Source organism: Phycodurus eques, chromosome 5 (genome assembly GCF_024500275.1).
Source record: "Phycodurus eques isolate BA_2022a chromosome 5, UOR_Pequ_1.1, whole genome shotgun sequence".
Lineage (NCBI taxonomy): Eukaryota > Metazoa > Chordata > Actinopteri > Syngnathiformes > Syngnathidae > Phycodurus > Phycodurus eques.
The window spans coordinates 4,291,451-4,303,794 of NC_084529.1; the positions used below are offsets into that span (position 1 = coordinate 4,291,451).

The 12,344-nt window shown below is 45.6% G+C and overlaps 1 protein-coding gene across 1 annotated transcript; it reads right to left on the reverse strand.

Moving 5' to 3' along the window:
• Window positions 1-7,979: 7,979 nt before the first annotated feature.
• LOC133402591 (potassium voltage-gated channel subfamily A member 1-like) lies at window positions 7,980-12,128 on the reverse strand. Its single transcript, XM_061676494.1, has 2 exons — window positions 12,008-12,128; window positions 7,980-11,540 (listed from the first exon to the last, which is right to left on the reverse strand). Exon 2 carries the CDS (start codon window positions 11,309-11,311, stop codon window positions 9,839-9,841), a length of 1,473 nt encoding a protein of 490 aa, XP_061532478.1. The 5' UTR covers window positions 11,312-11,540; window positions 12,008-12,128; the 3' UTR covers window positions 7,980-9,838.
• Window positions 12,129-12,344: the final 216 nt, after the last annotated feature.

Consider the following 12,344-nt stretch of genomic DNA (forward strand, 5'->3'; position numbering starts at 1 on the left):
CACACCTCACAACGTGCTCCGCGTGTGTGCGATTAATGACAAACGTCGGTTTTCGCAGCGGCTGCCGATCACGGCGGCCACTGTTTTTTCCAACTTTCTTTTTCTCACTAAATTAGAATATGATAGAAAGAAAATATTTGTATTTATGTTTAAGATAGAAAAAAAAAAAATCATCATATCTCAAAAACAAAACAAATGCAATCTAAATATAAAGGTGCCACTCAATAAATTAGAATATTATTGAAAAGTTTGTTGAATTAAAAAAGGGTAACTCCTATCATGTAGATTAAAATAATAATAATAATAATTGGAATGTTGCAATATCATTGATAAGTTCATTTCATTCAGTGGTTCAATGAAAACTATTATACAGATATTTTTAAACACACAGTAAAATATTTTATGTGTATTTATGTCTTTATGTATTGATTTATTTAGATGATGATGGCTTCTAGAAAATCAAATCCTACATTCACCATCTCAAAAAAATTACAATATTACACGAAAAAAACAAAACAATCAAAATGATCTTTAAATAGGGAAAGTAAGTGCTCCTTATTGTTGTTGTTGCTGACGGTGACGTTGGCGTCTCAGTGCTGCAGCGCGCCGCAGGTGGGAGGAAATAAACAATAAATAAAAAGGAAATACATTTGCGCTTCAATGTGATCTTTTCTTGTTTTCCACCTTTCCTGTTACAGTACCATCAACTGCGCATGCTAATGCTGTATATCTACTGGATGTCTGTGTTATACTGCCCCCTGGTGTCCAAGGTGCGCGCAGCAGAAGGAGACCCATTGAACCAAAACATGAAATCACGACGCACAAACTTGTTTTGATGAGTTACATTGTTTTTCAATGTTGCTATTGCTGTATGTTTGTATCCAGCGGGACCGTATTTTTCTGGCATCTCCTCATGAAAACGTTTGCGTGCCGGTGAGTTGCTTCGTAAGCGTCCGCCCTCTGGAGACATTTTTCTTTTTTTTTCGCCATACAATTTCAGGCAGCACTGAGCTCCCCTGGAAGATATGCAAGCGTAAGTAAAATGAAACGCCATAGACGTGCTAACAGAAATGCGCATCGATGTTTCACTGATTGTAAACGTTCAAACACGTGGCGCAGCGACGCACACAAACAGAGCAGACAAAAATACTCACAGCCTTCTCTGCCTCTTCTGCTTGCTGTTAATTAATTGCTGCATGTCTTCCAGTAGAGCTCAGTGCTGCTGTACGCCATGTTGTGGCACAAAGTGGTACTACACTCGAAATTGGGTTTTGTTTGTACACCGAAAAAACCCATCACAAACAATCGCTCGAAAAGCTGCAATTTACCCCAAAAATGTAAAATGTTGCAAGTGGTCCTGATGGCTGATTGTGAGTAACCTGGTCCCGCCACGGCCGCCGGGCCTCCCCGCCATCCCGCCGTCCCGCTCGCCTTCTCGAGAGAGAGCATTTGCGCGCCAGGAAATGATGGCCGTGCCCTTAATTATTAAACAAGTGTGTCAGCAGCCCACCCCGATGGAGGTAATGCAAACAGGAAGTGCCTCAGCGAGGGTGGGGGAGCTCGGACAGAAAGGGGGCAAGGGGTTCGGGGGGGGGGGGGGGGGGGGGACGAGTTGGTTAAGGGGGACGTCGTCGCCAGGCCCATGGGGGCTTTTGGCTTTTCCAGCATGGCCGATCCAATAGTGCCTGCTAAGCACTTTTATTTTATTTTTTAAAATTATTTTTAACGTTGTTAACATGGAGACGCACACACAAACATATATATTTACTGTTTTTTGTTTTGTTTTGTTCTTCATGATAGCTAATCATGATGTTTGGTGTGTAGTCTGTATTATTTTTCTACAATTTAAATAGATCAATAAATACAACTATACAAACCCATTCGTTACAGTCATGTGTTGTGCTCGCATTATCCTTTTTTTTTTTTTGCAGGCCAAGAGCAAATGTTATCACTGTGCGTTTTTATACTGTGCAAAAAAAAAAAAAAAAAGCAACACATTTTGACGTTTGTTTAGATTGACAGCATTTCCAATGATCAGAATCAGAATCAGAATCATCTTTATTTGCCAAGTATGTCAAAAACACACAAGGAATGGTCGGCGCCGCTCTGGTACGACGGCAGACGGGCGTCCATTTGAATGGGCAAAGATGATTTGAGCGTTTTGAGACACAGAGCTCGGTCACGGGAGGAATTCAAATGGAATCGCAACACGTCCGTCCGTCTGCCTGTCTGTCTCGTCGGCGCGAGCAGTGGTGCGTTTGCGGAGGACGAGCAAGAGGACGCGCTTCACTTTGCGTTGAGGTCAGCGTACAGAAAGAGGAAGCGAGAGAGACACTCACCATCTGCTGTCCGATGTTCTCACAGCCTCAGCGCAAGCAGGAATGAATCATTTTGCCACCTGGTACGCGTGCGAGTGCGAGCCCACATATTCTGCCCGCATGGCCGCGTCTCCTCAAAGGCTTCCATCCCAAACCTTAATCCTAAAGTCGCTGCATCAACTCCAATTCCAGTCAAGTAGGGGCGTTGGGAAAAACGTGAATAGAGACAGAACACAAATGATTTGCAAATCCTTTTCGACCCACATTCGGTTGAATGCGCTACAAAGACAAGATAGTTTGTGTTCAAATGGTTGCAAATATTGAAACATTTTGAATTTGACGCCTACAACAGGTTGGGAAAAAAAGCTGGGCACTCAGTCAACGTTTGGGAAGCGAGGACACTCATTGGTGAAGCTTTGTAGGTGCGATTCTTTACCATTCTTGCTTGATGTACAACTTGAGTTGCTCAACAGTCCCAGGGTCTCTGTTGTGGTATTTTGGACTTCAAAACGCGTCTGCACACATTTTCAATGGGAGACAGGTCTGGACTGCTGGCAGTTCCAGTCTCGTCGTCTAGTAGTAGTCTTTTACAACCAAGCCTCGCCGTTGGAACACGTGCAGAATGTGGGTTCTTCTTGCTGAAATAAACACGTTGCTTGGATGGCAGCATATGTTGCTCCAAAACCTGTATCTATATCAAACTTTGTAAAACCAAAACAAAACAAAGTTTAAATTCACACTTTCACAGTAAGTTCACTCATTAATTTTTCTATATATTTGATGATATTGCAACAATGACTGTGGTTGGGGGGGGGGTAAAATCTTGGCACAGCTCTGTTACCGAACCGATTTTTTTTTGGTCTTCTTTTTTTCATTTTTAAAATGTATTTTTTATTGTATCACAGTCATGCGATTAGTGGTCAACGTGCTATTCGCAAAAACGCCATGTGGCTCTATTTCATGTATTTGCCAGAGACACGATTATCTGCAATTGTACTCAAGCCTCAATGAATAAGCGTCAACATCTCGGGCGCTAGCTTGGCTAAACAAGTGACAGAAATCGAGCTGAATATTTCATGCGGACGGCTGTGAGTTAGTCGGTGAGTTGCGTGGGGGGGCGGGGGGGGGGGGGGGGTGGGGGGGGGCGGTGGTGATCGATACGAGTACATTTTGAGTATTGATCGTTTGAAATGCTGCCGAGAGGCCAGAAAACGCTGACGGAGGCCTCAAAGATGAAGGAGCACGATAACGCCGGCGGAGCTAACGGGAGCTGTCATTCCTGAATAGGGCATTCTCACAACTAGCTTAGCACGTTAGCCGCTAGGCAGTGAGCCACGTTTAGCGGCACCGCGGCGTCAAGCCTCAAAACCTTCGAGTCACTCCAGCCGCAGTGTATCTTTTTCCTTGTCACATTCCGACCTTATTTGTGTAAACATTACAATTTCTTCCCCTAAAATTACGACTTTTTTCTTGTAAAATAGCAACTTTTAATTTGGAAAATGACATCATTTTTGTGACATTACAATTTTTATCTTGTAATTCCCATTTTCTGTAAAACTTTTTGACTTGCAACATTACAACTTTTTTTTTTCCTCTTACTTTTTATTTGTGTCTCAACTCTTTTTTTCCTTATAACATTACAAATGTATTTTTGCGACAAATGTTTTTCTGAAAATATTATGACTTCTTTCTTGTAATATAGCAACTACAATTTTTTATAAGATTGCATTTTTTTTCCACGCGGAACAATGATATTATCTTGTAATGTACAAGTCTCCATTTTATTTGTAACTTTAAAAAAAAAAAAAAAATCTGATTCCAACACTTATCTCTTCATGTTACAAGTTTTTCCCAAAATATTGTTATTTTTCTCTTTCACCACATAACACCATTTTTTTTTGTACTATTGCAACTTTTTCTCCGTGATGATTTTCCTTTCTGGCAATTTTATTAGAATTTTTTTTTTCCGGGTTATTTGACAATTCTTTTCCTTCCGTTTCCAGCGTGTCTTTTCCAACCACTTAAAAACAACTAAACACCAGCTGATCCTTAAAAATTTATTGGCGTAAATAGAAGATGAACTCATACGTGATATAATCAACCAACCGACCCAAAAAAGGAACGAGTACCCTTGCATAGATCACAGACCATGCCTCTGTCTTCACACACGGCAGCATAATCCTCCGTAAACACAACATGACAAATGGTGCTTGGATACAATCAGTTCGCTTTGCTTGGGGCGTGAAAAGAACACTTCCAAAGTTGTTGTTTTTTTTTTGTAGTTTTTGTTCTTGTTTTATTTTTGTTCGCTCCAAAGTGCGTCACATCTGCAAAACGCCAAACTCCCCGAAGGACGAAGCGTTGTCGTCTTTTTTCCCCCCTCCTTCTTTTTATCGGAGAGAGTTCAGTGTGAGGAAGTAGCCCTTAAACGTCCTCGCTCGCCTTTTTTTTTTTTTTTTTTTGTCGTTTTTTTGTTGTTGTTGTTGTTGTCGCCAGCGAAACCCTGAACGGACGCCACGCTGGAAACCCCGCCGGCGTCCGTGCGATGAGGTCACAGCTCCAGCAAAGGGGGTCGCAAATGGAAGCCGGGCTTGTCTTTTCCCCAAAACTATGCTCAGAATAAAACGTGGAAGAAAGAAAAGAAAGTGTCTCATGGTTGAAAGGCAAAGCTCATGCAGTCTTCTGTGGCCCATGCAGCGCGTTTCCGGAAGAGATACAGTACATCGTAGCAGCTTTGGGTGGTGGAAATATGCAGAAAATAACAACTCTGTCCCCCCCTCAAGAATAATAACCGTCCACTTGTTCCAAGGTAACATCTCGCTCATGCACGTTAAGTGCCACAACTGAAAGCTCGATAGAAGCAGAGTATCAGTACACTATCCTTATCTTGTTAGGGCTAATCGCATAATCCGTGTTTGCAATCAATTCCGATTCTTTGAGCAGGTGACGCTCATCACTCAATTGAGACTTTGAGAATTACAGTGGGCGAGCCCCCCCCCCCCCCCGCCGCAGCCTTGTGCTAACCTGCCAGCTTGAAGTTGCTTTTAAAACAGCAAAGTGGCCCTTTAAGTGCAGAAAAGGCCCGTCCTTCGGGCAAATACTGGTCTAAATCAAGGTTTAGTTCCAGTTTTGACATATAGAGCACAATCCTTTATTGAACTCAGCACTTTTCGGGATCCGCCGGTGCAACATTTCCAAGATGGCAGCAAAAAAAAAAAAAAAAACCCATCCCAGATAGCAAGGTTCACAGATGAATACAGACAGTGCTTGTTATTTATCATCATTCATGAAATCTTCATATATCTGACAAATGTTTGGCGTTAGAGCACTGTCACGCCACACTTTTATTTTTTTAAATCCCAGTTGTTGTTGTTGTTGTTTTTTTTCTTTTCTCTTCGGCAACCCTAATCATACCGAGCGGCATCAAACCCATTGAAAATGCAAACTTTCCACATATAAAGGGGCAGCACTTGTCCTGGTTCATCAGTGCAACACTGAGCCAACTCGCATTTTCAAGATGGCCATGCTTGTTTGTGGAACCAGGCTTCACCGCACACAAAAAATAGCCCACAAAAGGGAAACTCACACATTGATAGAAGACACAAAAGGTAAGCGATGCTTGATATTTATCCTATTTCATGAATTATTGATAGATTTGATGGATGTTTCAAGTTAGACCACGATTGTGCTAAACTTTTTTTTCTTTTTCTCCTTCACAACCCAAACAGTTTCTTTTCTTTCAACTTAATGCAGATGATACTTTTGAAAGTGAAAATCATGACCGCGCCACAGTTGTGGATAAAAGTGTCGCTGTACCTAAAAAACTAACAAAACCAAAAAACAACAGCGTTGCACTTGACAAAATGTCACACATTTCTGTAAAAACAAGTACATCCCGAAACTAAAACTCCCCTCGGATGTTATTGCAGCCCCAGGAAGTTGAAATCCCTTTCCTCCAAATGCCAACAGCGGACTTAGCCCACTCTAGTTCTCAGTTGCTCAATTCTACTTGGAAAAAGATTGCGACGATTGCGCAGCAGCGTTTCAGCCGAGCCGCGGATGTGAGTGGCTGACGCACAATTTAGCAGCTCTCTTGTGTGCGGCGTTCCAAAATAGATTATGATTATGTATTTATTTATTTTTTTTACCTATTTTTACACGCGCTCAAGTATGTATTGCTGTTCAGAGTGCACATTTTTTGTTCGGGGGAACTCGGATACATAGCACCATTCAAATACAGCCACGGTGAGCCGATCATAACCGATCGGAACACGACAGAATCCCATTGCTGCTATGTCGTCCATTGTGCGAGGTTGACCGTGTCCGAGTCGGAGATACAGTACAAAGTTAAGAAATAAAGCCCGGAACCCCACCGCAATGCCCACCGCACCCCACCCTCATGCCAAAAAACGAACCGTCCAGCTGACAACAAAAATGAATGTAAGAAGCAGAAAAGGGGAAAAAACAAAAAACAAATGTGATCCTGCCCGAGCGCCATGAAGGGCGGCCACTGCAGCAAGACGGTGACATTCAAATAACACTGCACTCAAGCTATTTTGATTTATTATTATTATTTCTTTTTATGTATACGTCAAAGACCAGTGCAGCGGGAGGGGGAGAGAATGTACAGCTTCATCATCCATGATTAGCATCGAAACAAAAACAACAACAATAATAATATAAATAATAATGTCTGGAAATGAAAATAATGACAACAATTTAACAAATAAAAAAAAGACAGAAATCCATCCAGTTCAAAATAGAACAATTCAAATAATATTTCCAGTCGAGCTGCAGTGAACCCATCGGCAACCATAAAAAACAAATACTAGATGGAATTTATCATATGTAATTTAAGAAATAAATGTATCTTATTTGATTGTATGCATATGTCTTCTTAGAAAATGTGTACAATACAATCAATAATATATGTAGTAAAATATTGATCTACGTAAAGAGTAAAATAAATCATAAATAAATAATAGAATAATTGAAAGAATACTAAATAAATACATAAAATGTATCGTTAAGTCTACTGCAGTGAGCTGGAATAATTACAAAAGTATGGTTTTAAAAAAATGAAATTGTAGAAAAATATACACATTTTGAAATAAAACGTTGTTAATTCAACTTCGAATGTAATTTGATTCATTGAATTTTAATTTTCGAGGAAAATGAAACATACTAATTGAAAAGAATAGCAAAATGAAAAAAAAAACATATGCATAAATGACAAATAATTCCGAAATAAAATCATTTTTCCTGAATTGATGTTCGTGACGTGATGTGCCAGCCTTACTGCAGTGAGTCTTATCTAGAATAATTACAAACTACAGTATAGTTCAAAAGTATAAAATACGTCAAGTCAATGAAAAGACCAAAAGTGACAAATTGAAAAAAAAAAATTCTAAAAAAATAAAGTTAAATAATACAATTATCATTCTTGAAAATGTCAAACTATAGTCCAATAGAGGAAATGAAGCACGTGCAAATTGTGCACTGTCGCGTGCACTTGAATGCCCGAGAGATGCAGTGAATTATTGTGTGTCTTGCGCGTGCGTGTGCGTGTGTGTCCCACACACCTACAGGGAGCTCGCGTTGCGTTCAAGGAACTAACGTTAAAAAACAAAAAACAAAACAGTGCCTCAGGACGGAGAGTCACACCGATCCCTCTCCAAATCAACATTCTGATTGTGCGAAGCTTCAGTGACAAAAAAAAACAAAACAAACAACCGAAAAGATGCAGTGTGAAGGTGACACAGTGCACACACACACACACACACACACACACACACACACACACGCACACACACTCTCTCTCTCTCTCTCTCTTTTTTTCCTCCTTAAGTGCTCGTGCAAAGGCGATGATACTTTGGGATGCTCGCGTTCAGTATTGCACCACTGCAGTTTGGAGTGGAAGGGAGGAAGGGAGGAAGGAAGGAAGGAAGGGAGGGAGGAAGGGAGGAAGGAAGGACTGAAGGGTGGGAGGGAGGGAAGGAGGGAGGGAGGGAAGGAAACCCTGCTTTGAATGTTGAATGCGCCTCTGCAGCGTGTCTGCAATGACCTGGCAAACTGAGGTAGAGACTCTGGAAGGATGCACAGAGCAAACAAACAAACAAACAAACAAACAAACAAACAAGGCCAGGCATGAATAAATGATGGTGAAAACCTGTCAGTATTCCCTTTTGATTTGGATCGGTAAACATGGAAAATACATTACGTCGCTGCTTGGTTAAGCGTCGTTAAGCCAAAACCAGCTTGTGCGCGAGAGTCGGGATCTTATTTTGTTTTGATTTTCACTCACTCGTCGTTCTTCGTTCTTCGTCTTCTTCTCCCTGTCACGACTAAGATCTCAAGCAGGTCAGCCGAACCGCACGCTTCCATCCCATAACGACTGAGAGGCACTTCCGCTGGTCCTGGCGGTGAGCGGAATTAAAGGCACTAGCAACTCACGTCCGAAGAACTCCAATCGTTCCGCAAACTGCGCGTCGGCAATTTGCCGCCCAAAACCAAACCTGAAGTGGAAACGGAAGCTAGTGTTCTCGTGGAACCGAGGCTCATGCACTGCGCTATTTGAACTTACTTTATGGTTAAATGCAGTTTGGATAGTGGTTACTTAGATTTCTTAAAGTGGCTAAATTGTGGCTTTGGATATATATGGGAATGCAATGCATTTTGGGGATTCTTTTTCCTTTCCCTGACCAAAAAAGGACTCTGCAGAGTGCCTGAGTTGCAACAAGCTGCTTACTAATGTCATGCATTAAATATGCCAGCATACAAAACGTACCTAATGTCCAACGACCGTAATGCAGGTTCTTTTTTTTTTCTCATGCTATGATCTCATTTCTGAAGCGTCCCCTTAAGATTGAACATTCAAATCCTATATTTCTAAACATGTCAACTCAAACCCTCGTCGGGTGCGTTTGGTGCAAAAACACGGGCGACGGACGGCGCCGACAGAACACGGTCTCCGTGATGGCAAGAACGTATTGGTCCGGTTGCATGCGTCAAAATGGGAAGTCAGTCATCATGCGTGAAGCTCGCGGCGCTGCGCTGCATCTAAAGGGGGCTCCGGATCACTCGGCCGCCCCCCCCCCCCCGGGAGCCAGCGGACGCGTTTACATCCAGGTCGGTCTTCCTCCCATAAGGTGCTTCTCGCGGAACGGTCAGATCCTTCAAAGGGGGGCGGGGAGGAAGTGGAATCGGGGGTGGGTGGCAGCGGAGGATCCAACATCTACTCTAGCTTCTTTTCAAGTTGGCGATGACTTCTCCGCTGTGTTGGTTCTCGGTGTTCCATGCATTCTTTTGCCTGATAAGACGTGAGTGTGCTCTGCATCCTAACTCCTAGTCGGTTATATGTGAGGTTATCAATAGGAGAGGAGATCATTTGGGCGTACATACTTGCGGGATTAGAAGAATCGATTAGCCTATCTAACTGCTCTCTACTCTAACGGTGTTAGCTTCTCCGTTTTCAGCAGGCCTTAACGAAGCCCTGGCGAAGCCCACCACGGTCCCGGCGCCTAAACATCTGTGAGCAGCTTGTTCTTGTTCACACAGTTCTGGTTGGCTATAGTGCAGTTGCCAGTTCTGAGGTTGGCCTCCCGGAAGTTGTCGATACTGTTGTTCAGGTCGCCGTCGATCTCCATGTACTCGGACTTGCTGACCGCGGAGGAGCTGCGACGGCTGGAGTTGGTGTCGGACGGGATGTTGGGATTGCTGACGTTGAGCAGCTGGGCCTGCTCCTCGCCCTCCGTCTCCCTGTGGTAGAAGTAGTTGAAGTTGGACACGATGACGGGCACAGGCAGCGCGATGGTCAACACGCCAGCGATGGCGCACAGAGATCCCACGATCTTGCCCCCGATGGTGACCGGCACCATGTCGCCGTAGCCCACGGTGGTCATGGACACCACCGCCCACCAGAAGGCGTCGGGGATGCTTCTGAAATAGGAACCCTGCTCCTCGGCCTCGGCGAAGAAGACGGCGCTGGAGAACAAGATGACGCCGATGAAGAGGAAGAAGATGAGCAGTCCCAGCTCTCGCATGCTGGCTTTGAGCGTCTGCCCCAAAATTTGCAGTCCTTTGGAGTGTCGGGAAAGCTTGAAGATCCGGAACACCCGAACCAGACGGATCACCCTGAGTATGGCCAGAGACGTGGCCTGCTCCCCAACCCCCTCGGTGTCGGGGTCTTCGGCCAGCTCGGTGCCCAGCGTGATGAAGTAGGGGATGATGGCCACAATGTCAATGGTGTTCATCATGTTCTTGAAGAAGGCCGGTTTGCTGGGGCACGCCAGAAAGCGTACTATCAACTCGAAGGAGAACCAGATGATGCAGAGGGTCTCGATGATGAAGAAGGGGTCTGTGAGGATGTTTGGCTTGTAGTAGATGGTGGTGTTGCCTACAGTCTCCAGGGGGGGTACCTCCTCGAGCTGCGGTAGAGTCTCCAAACAAAATATAACGATGGAAATGAGGATGACCATGACGGAAACGATGGCGATCCCCCTGGCTGGGCCCGAGCTCTCCGGGTGCTCGAAGAGAAGCCAGATCTGACGCTGGAACTCCTTCTCGGGCAGGGGTCGCTCCTCCTCCCTGATGAAGCCCTCGTCTTCTCGGAACCTCTCCATGGCCTCCGCCCCCAGTTCGTAGAACTTGATCTCCTCTGAGAACATGTCCAAGGGGACGTTGACGGGCCTCCGCAGCCTCCCCCCGGACTGGTAGTAGTACAGGATGGCGTCGAAGCTGGGCCGGTTCCTGTCGAAGAAGTACTCGTTTCGCAGGGGGTCGAAGTAGCGCATGCGCTTCTTGGGGTTGCCCAGCAGCGTCTCCGGGAATTGGGAGAGGGTCTTGAGCTGCGTTTCGAACCTGAGGCCGGCTATGTTGATGACCACCCTCTCGCAGCACTCGTGGTCGTTGTTGTCGGGCGGCGGGTAGGCGTCCTGGGGGTGGCCCGGCACGGCCGAAGTCTCGTCCACGTTGTCTCCTGAGACCACCGTCATTTTGGGCGGAGGGGGCGGCGAGGCGGCGCAGGGATGCGGTTAGTCTGACAGGGCGGGCGTGCGGGCCCGGGGCGGATTAAGACCTCCTCGGCTTCCTGCGCCCCTTAAAGTGCTCGGAACGTCCAACCGTCCCCGGGACACGAGGGGCCGGTTGGCTGAATCTGCCTCAGTGTGGCTCCACTGCGGTTCTCGCTGACTGGACCATTGCTGCTCTCCAACACCGATGCCTCTGCCACCCATCGAGAGAGAGGGAGAGAGAGAGAGGGAAGCAGAAGGAGAGGGAGGAGGGGATGAGGAGGATGGTGGTGGTGGTGGTGGCGATGGGGGTTGGGGGGTGGGTGGGGGGGGGGGGGGGAATAATGGGATCAAACAGCGAACACAGAAACATATTTGCTGGCTCAGCATTTTCTCCACTTGACTTATTTATTTATTGACTTCTCTCGGGCTCAATTAGCGATGCGCTTCCACGCGCTTTCCCCAAAGTGTCCCCGTCACTCCCGCTGCCTCGTCACTGCAGTTCGGAGGCATGACACGACTTAAGTTTGGAGCTCAAAGGGGATACGCGGGCCCGCAGTATTTTTGACGCATAACATTTCATATCGGAGCTTTGGAGGTGCACAGGCGTGGCGGCGATGCGGTCTCCAACATTCAAGAGAGCCGTGCGTTACTTTTGCGTGTGCGGCGCGGGGTTCTTACCTCGGGGGGCCGTTGGCGGATGGCGGGGTCTCCGACGCGTCCTGGGCTCCGGTCGATGCGCCCATGTGAAGTGTCTCACATGGCAGCTCCCGTCCAGTAGCGAGATGGTAGGGGGAAAACAACAACAACAACAATAAGAAAACAATTACATGGCTGCCGGGACGCAGGAGGAGGAGGACGAGGAGGCGGGATGCAGGCTGGAGCTCCCTCACAGTGCACTGCGGGAGGAGATGTGGCTTTTTGCCGATGTGTTTTTTTTACGCTGCATTTCAAAAGGGGGAGGGGAAGGAAAGGTGGAGGATGGAAGCGGGTGGTGCGGGGGACTGCTACATTAAAG

Bases quoted from the DNA above. Each gene is read 5' to 3' on its own strand.
- LOC133402591 (XM_061676494.1), bottom strand. From the start codon at position 11,311: ATGACGGTGGTCTCAGGAGACAACGTGGACGAGACTTCGGCCGTGCCG.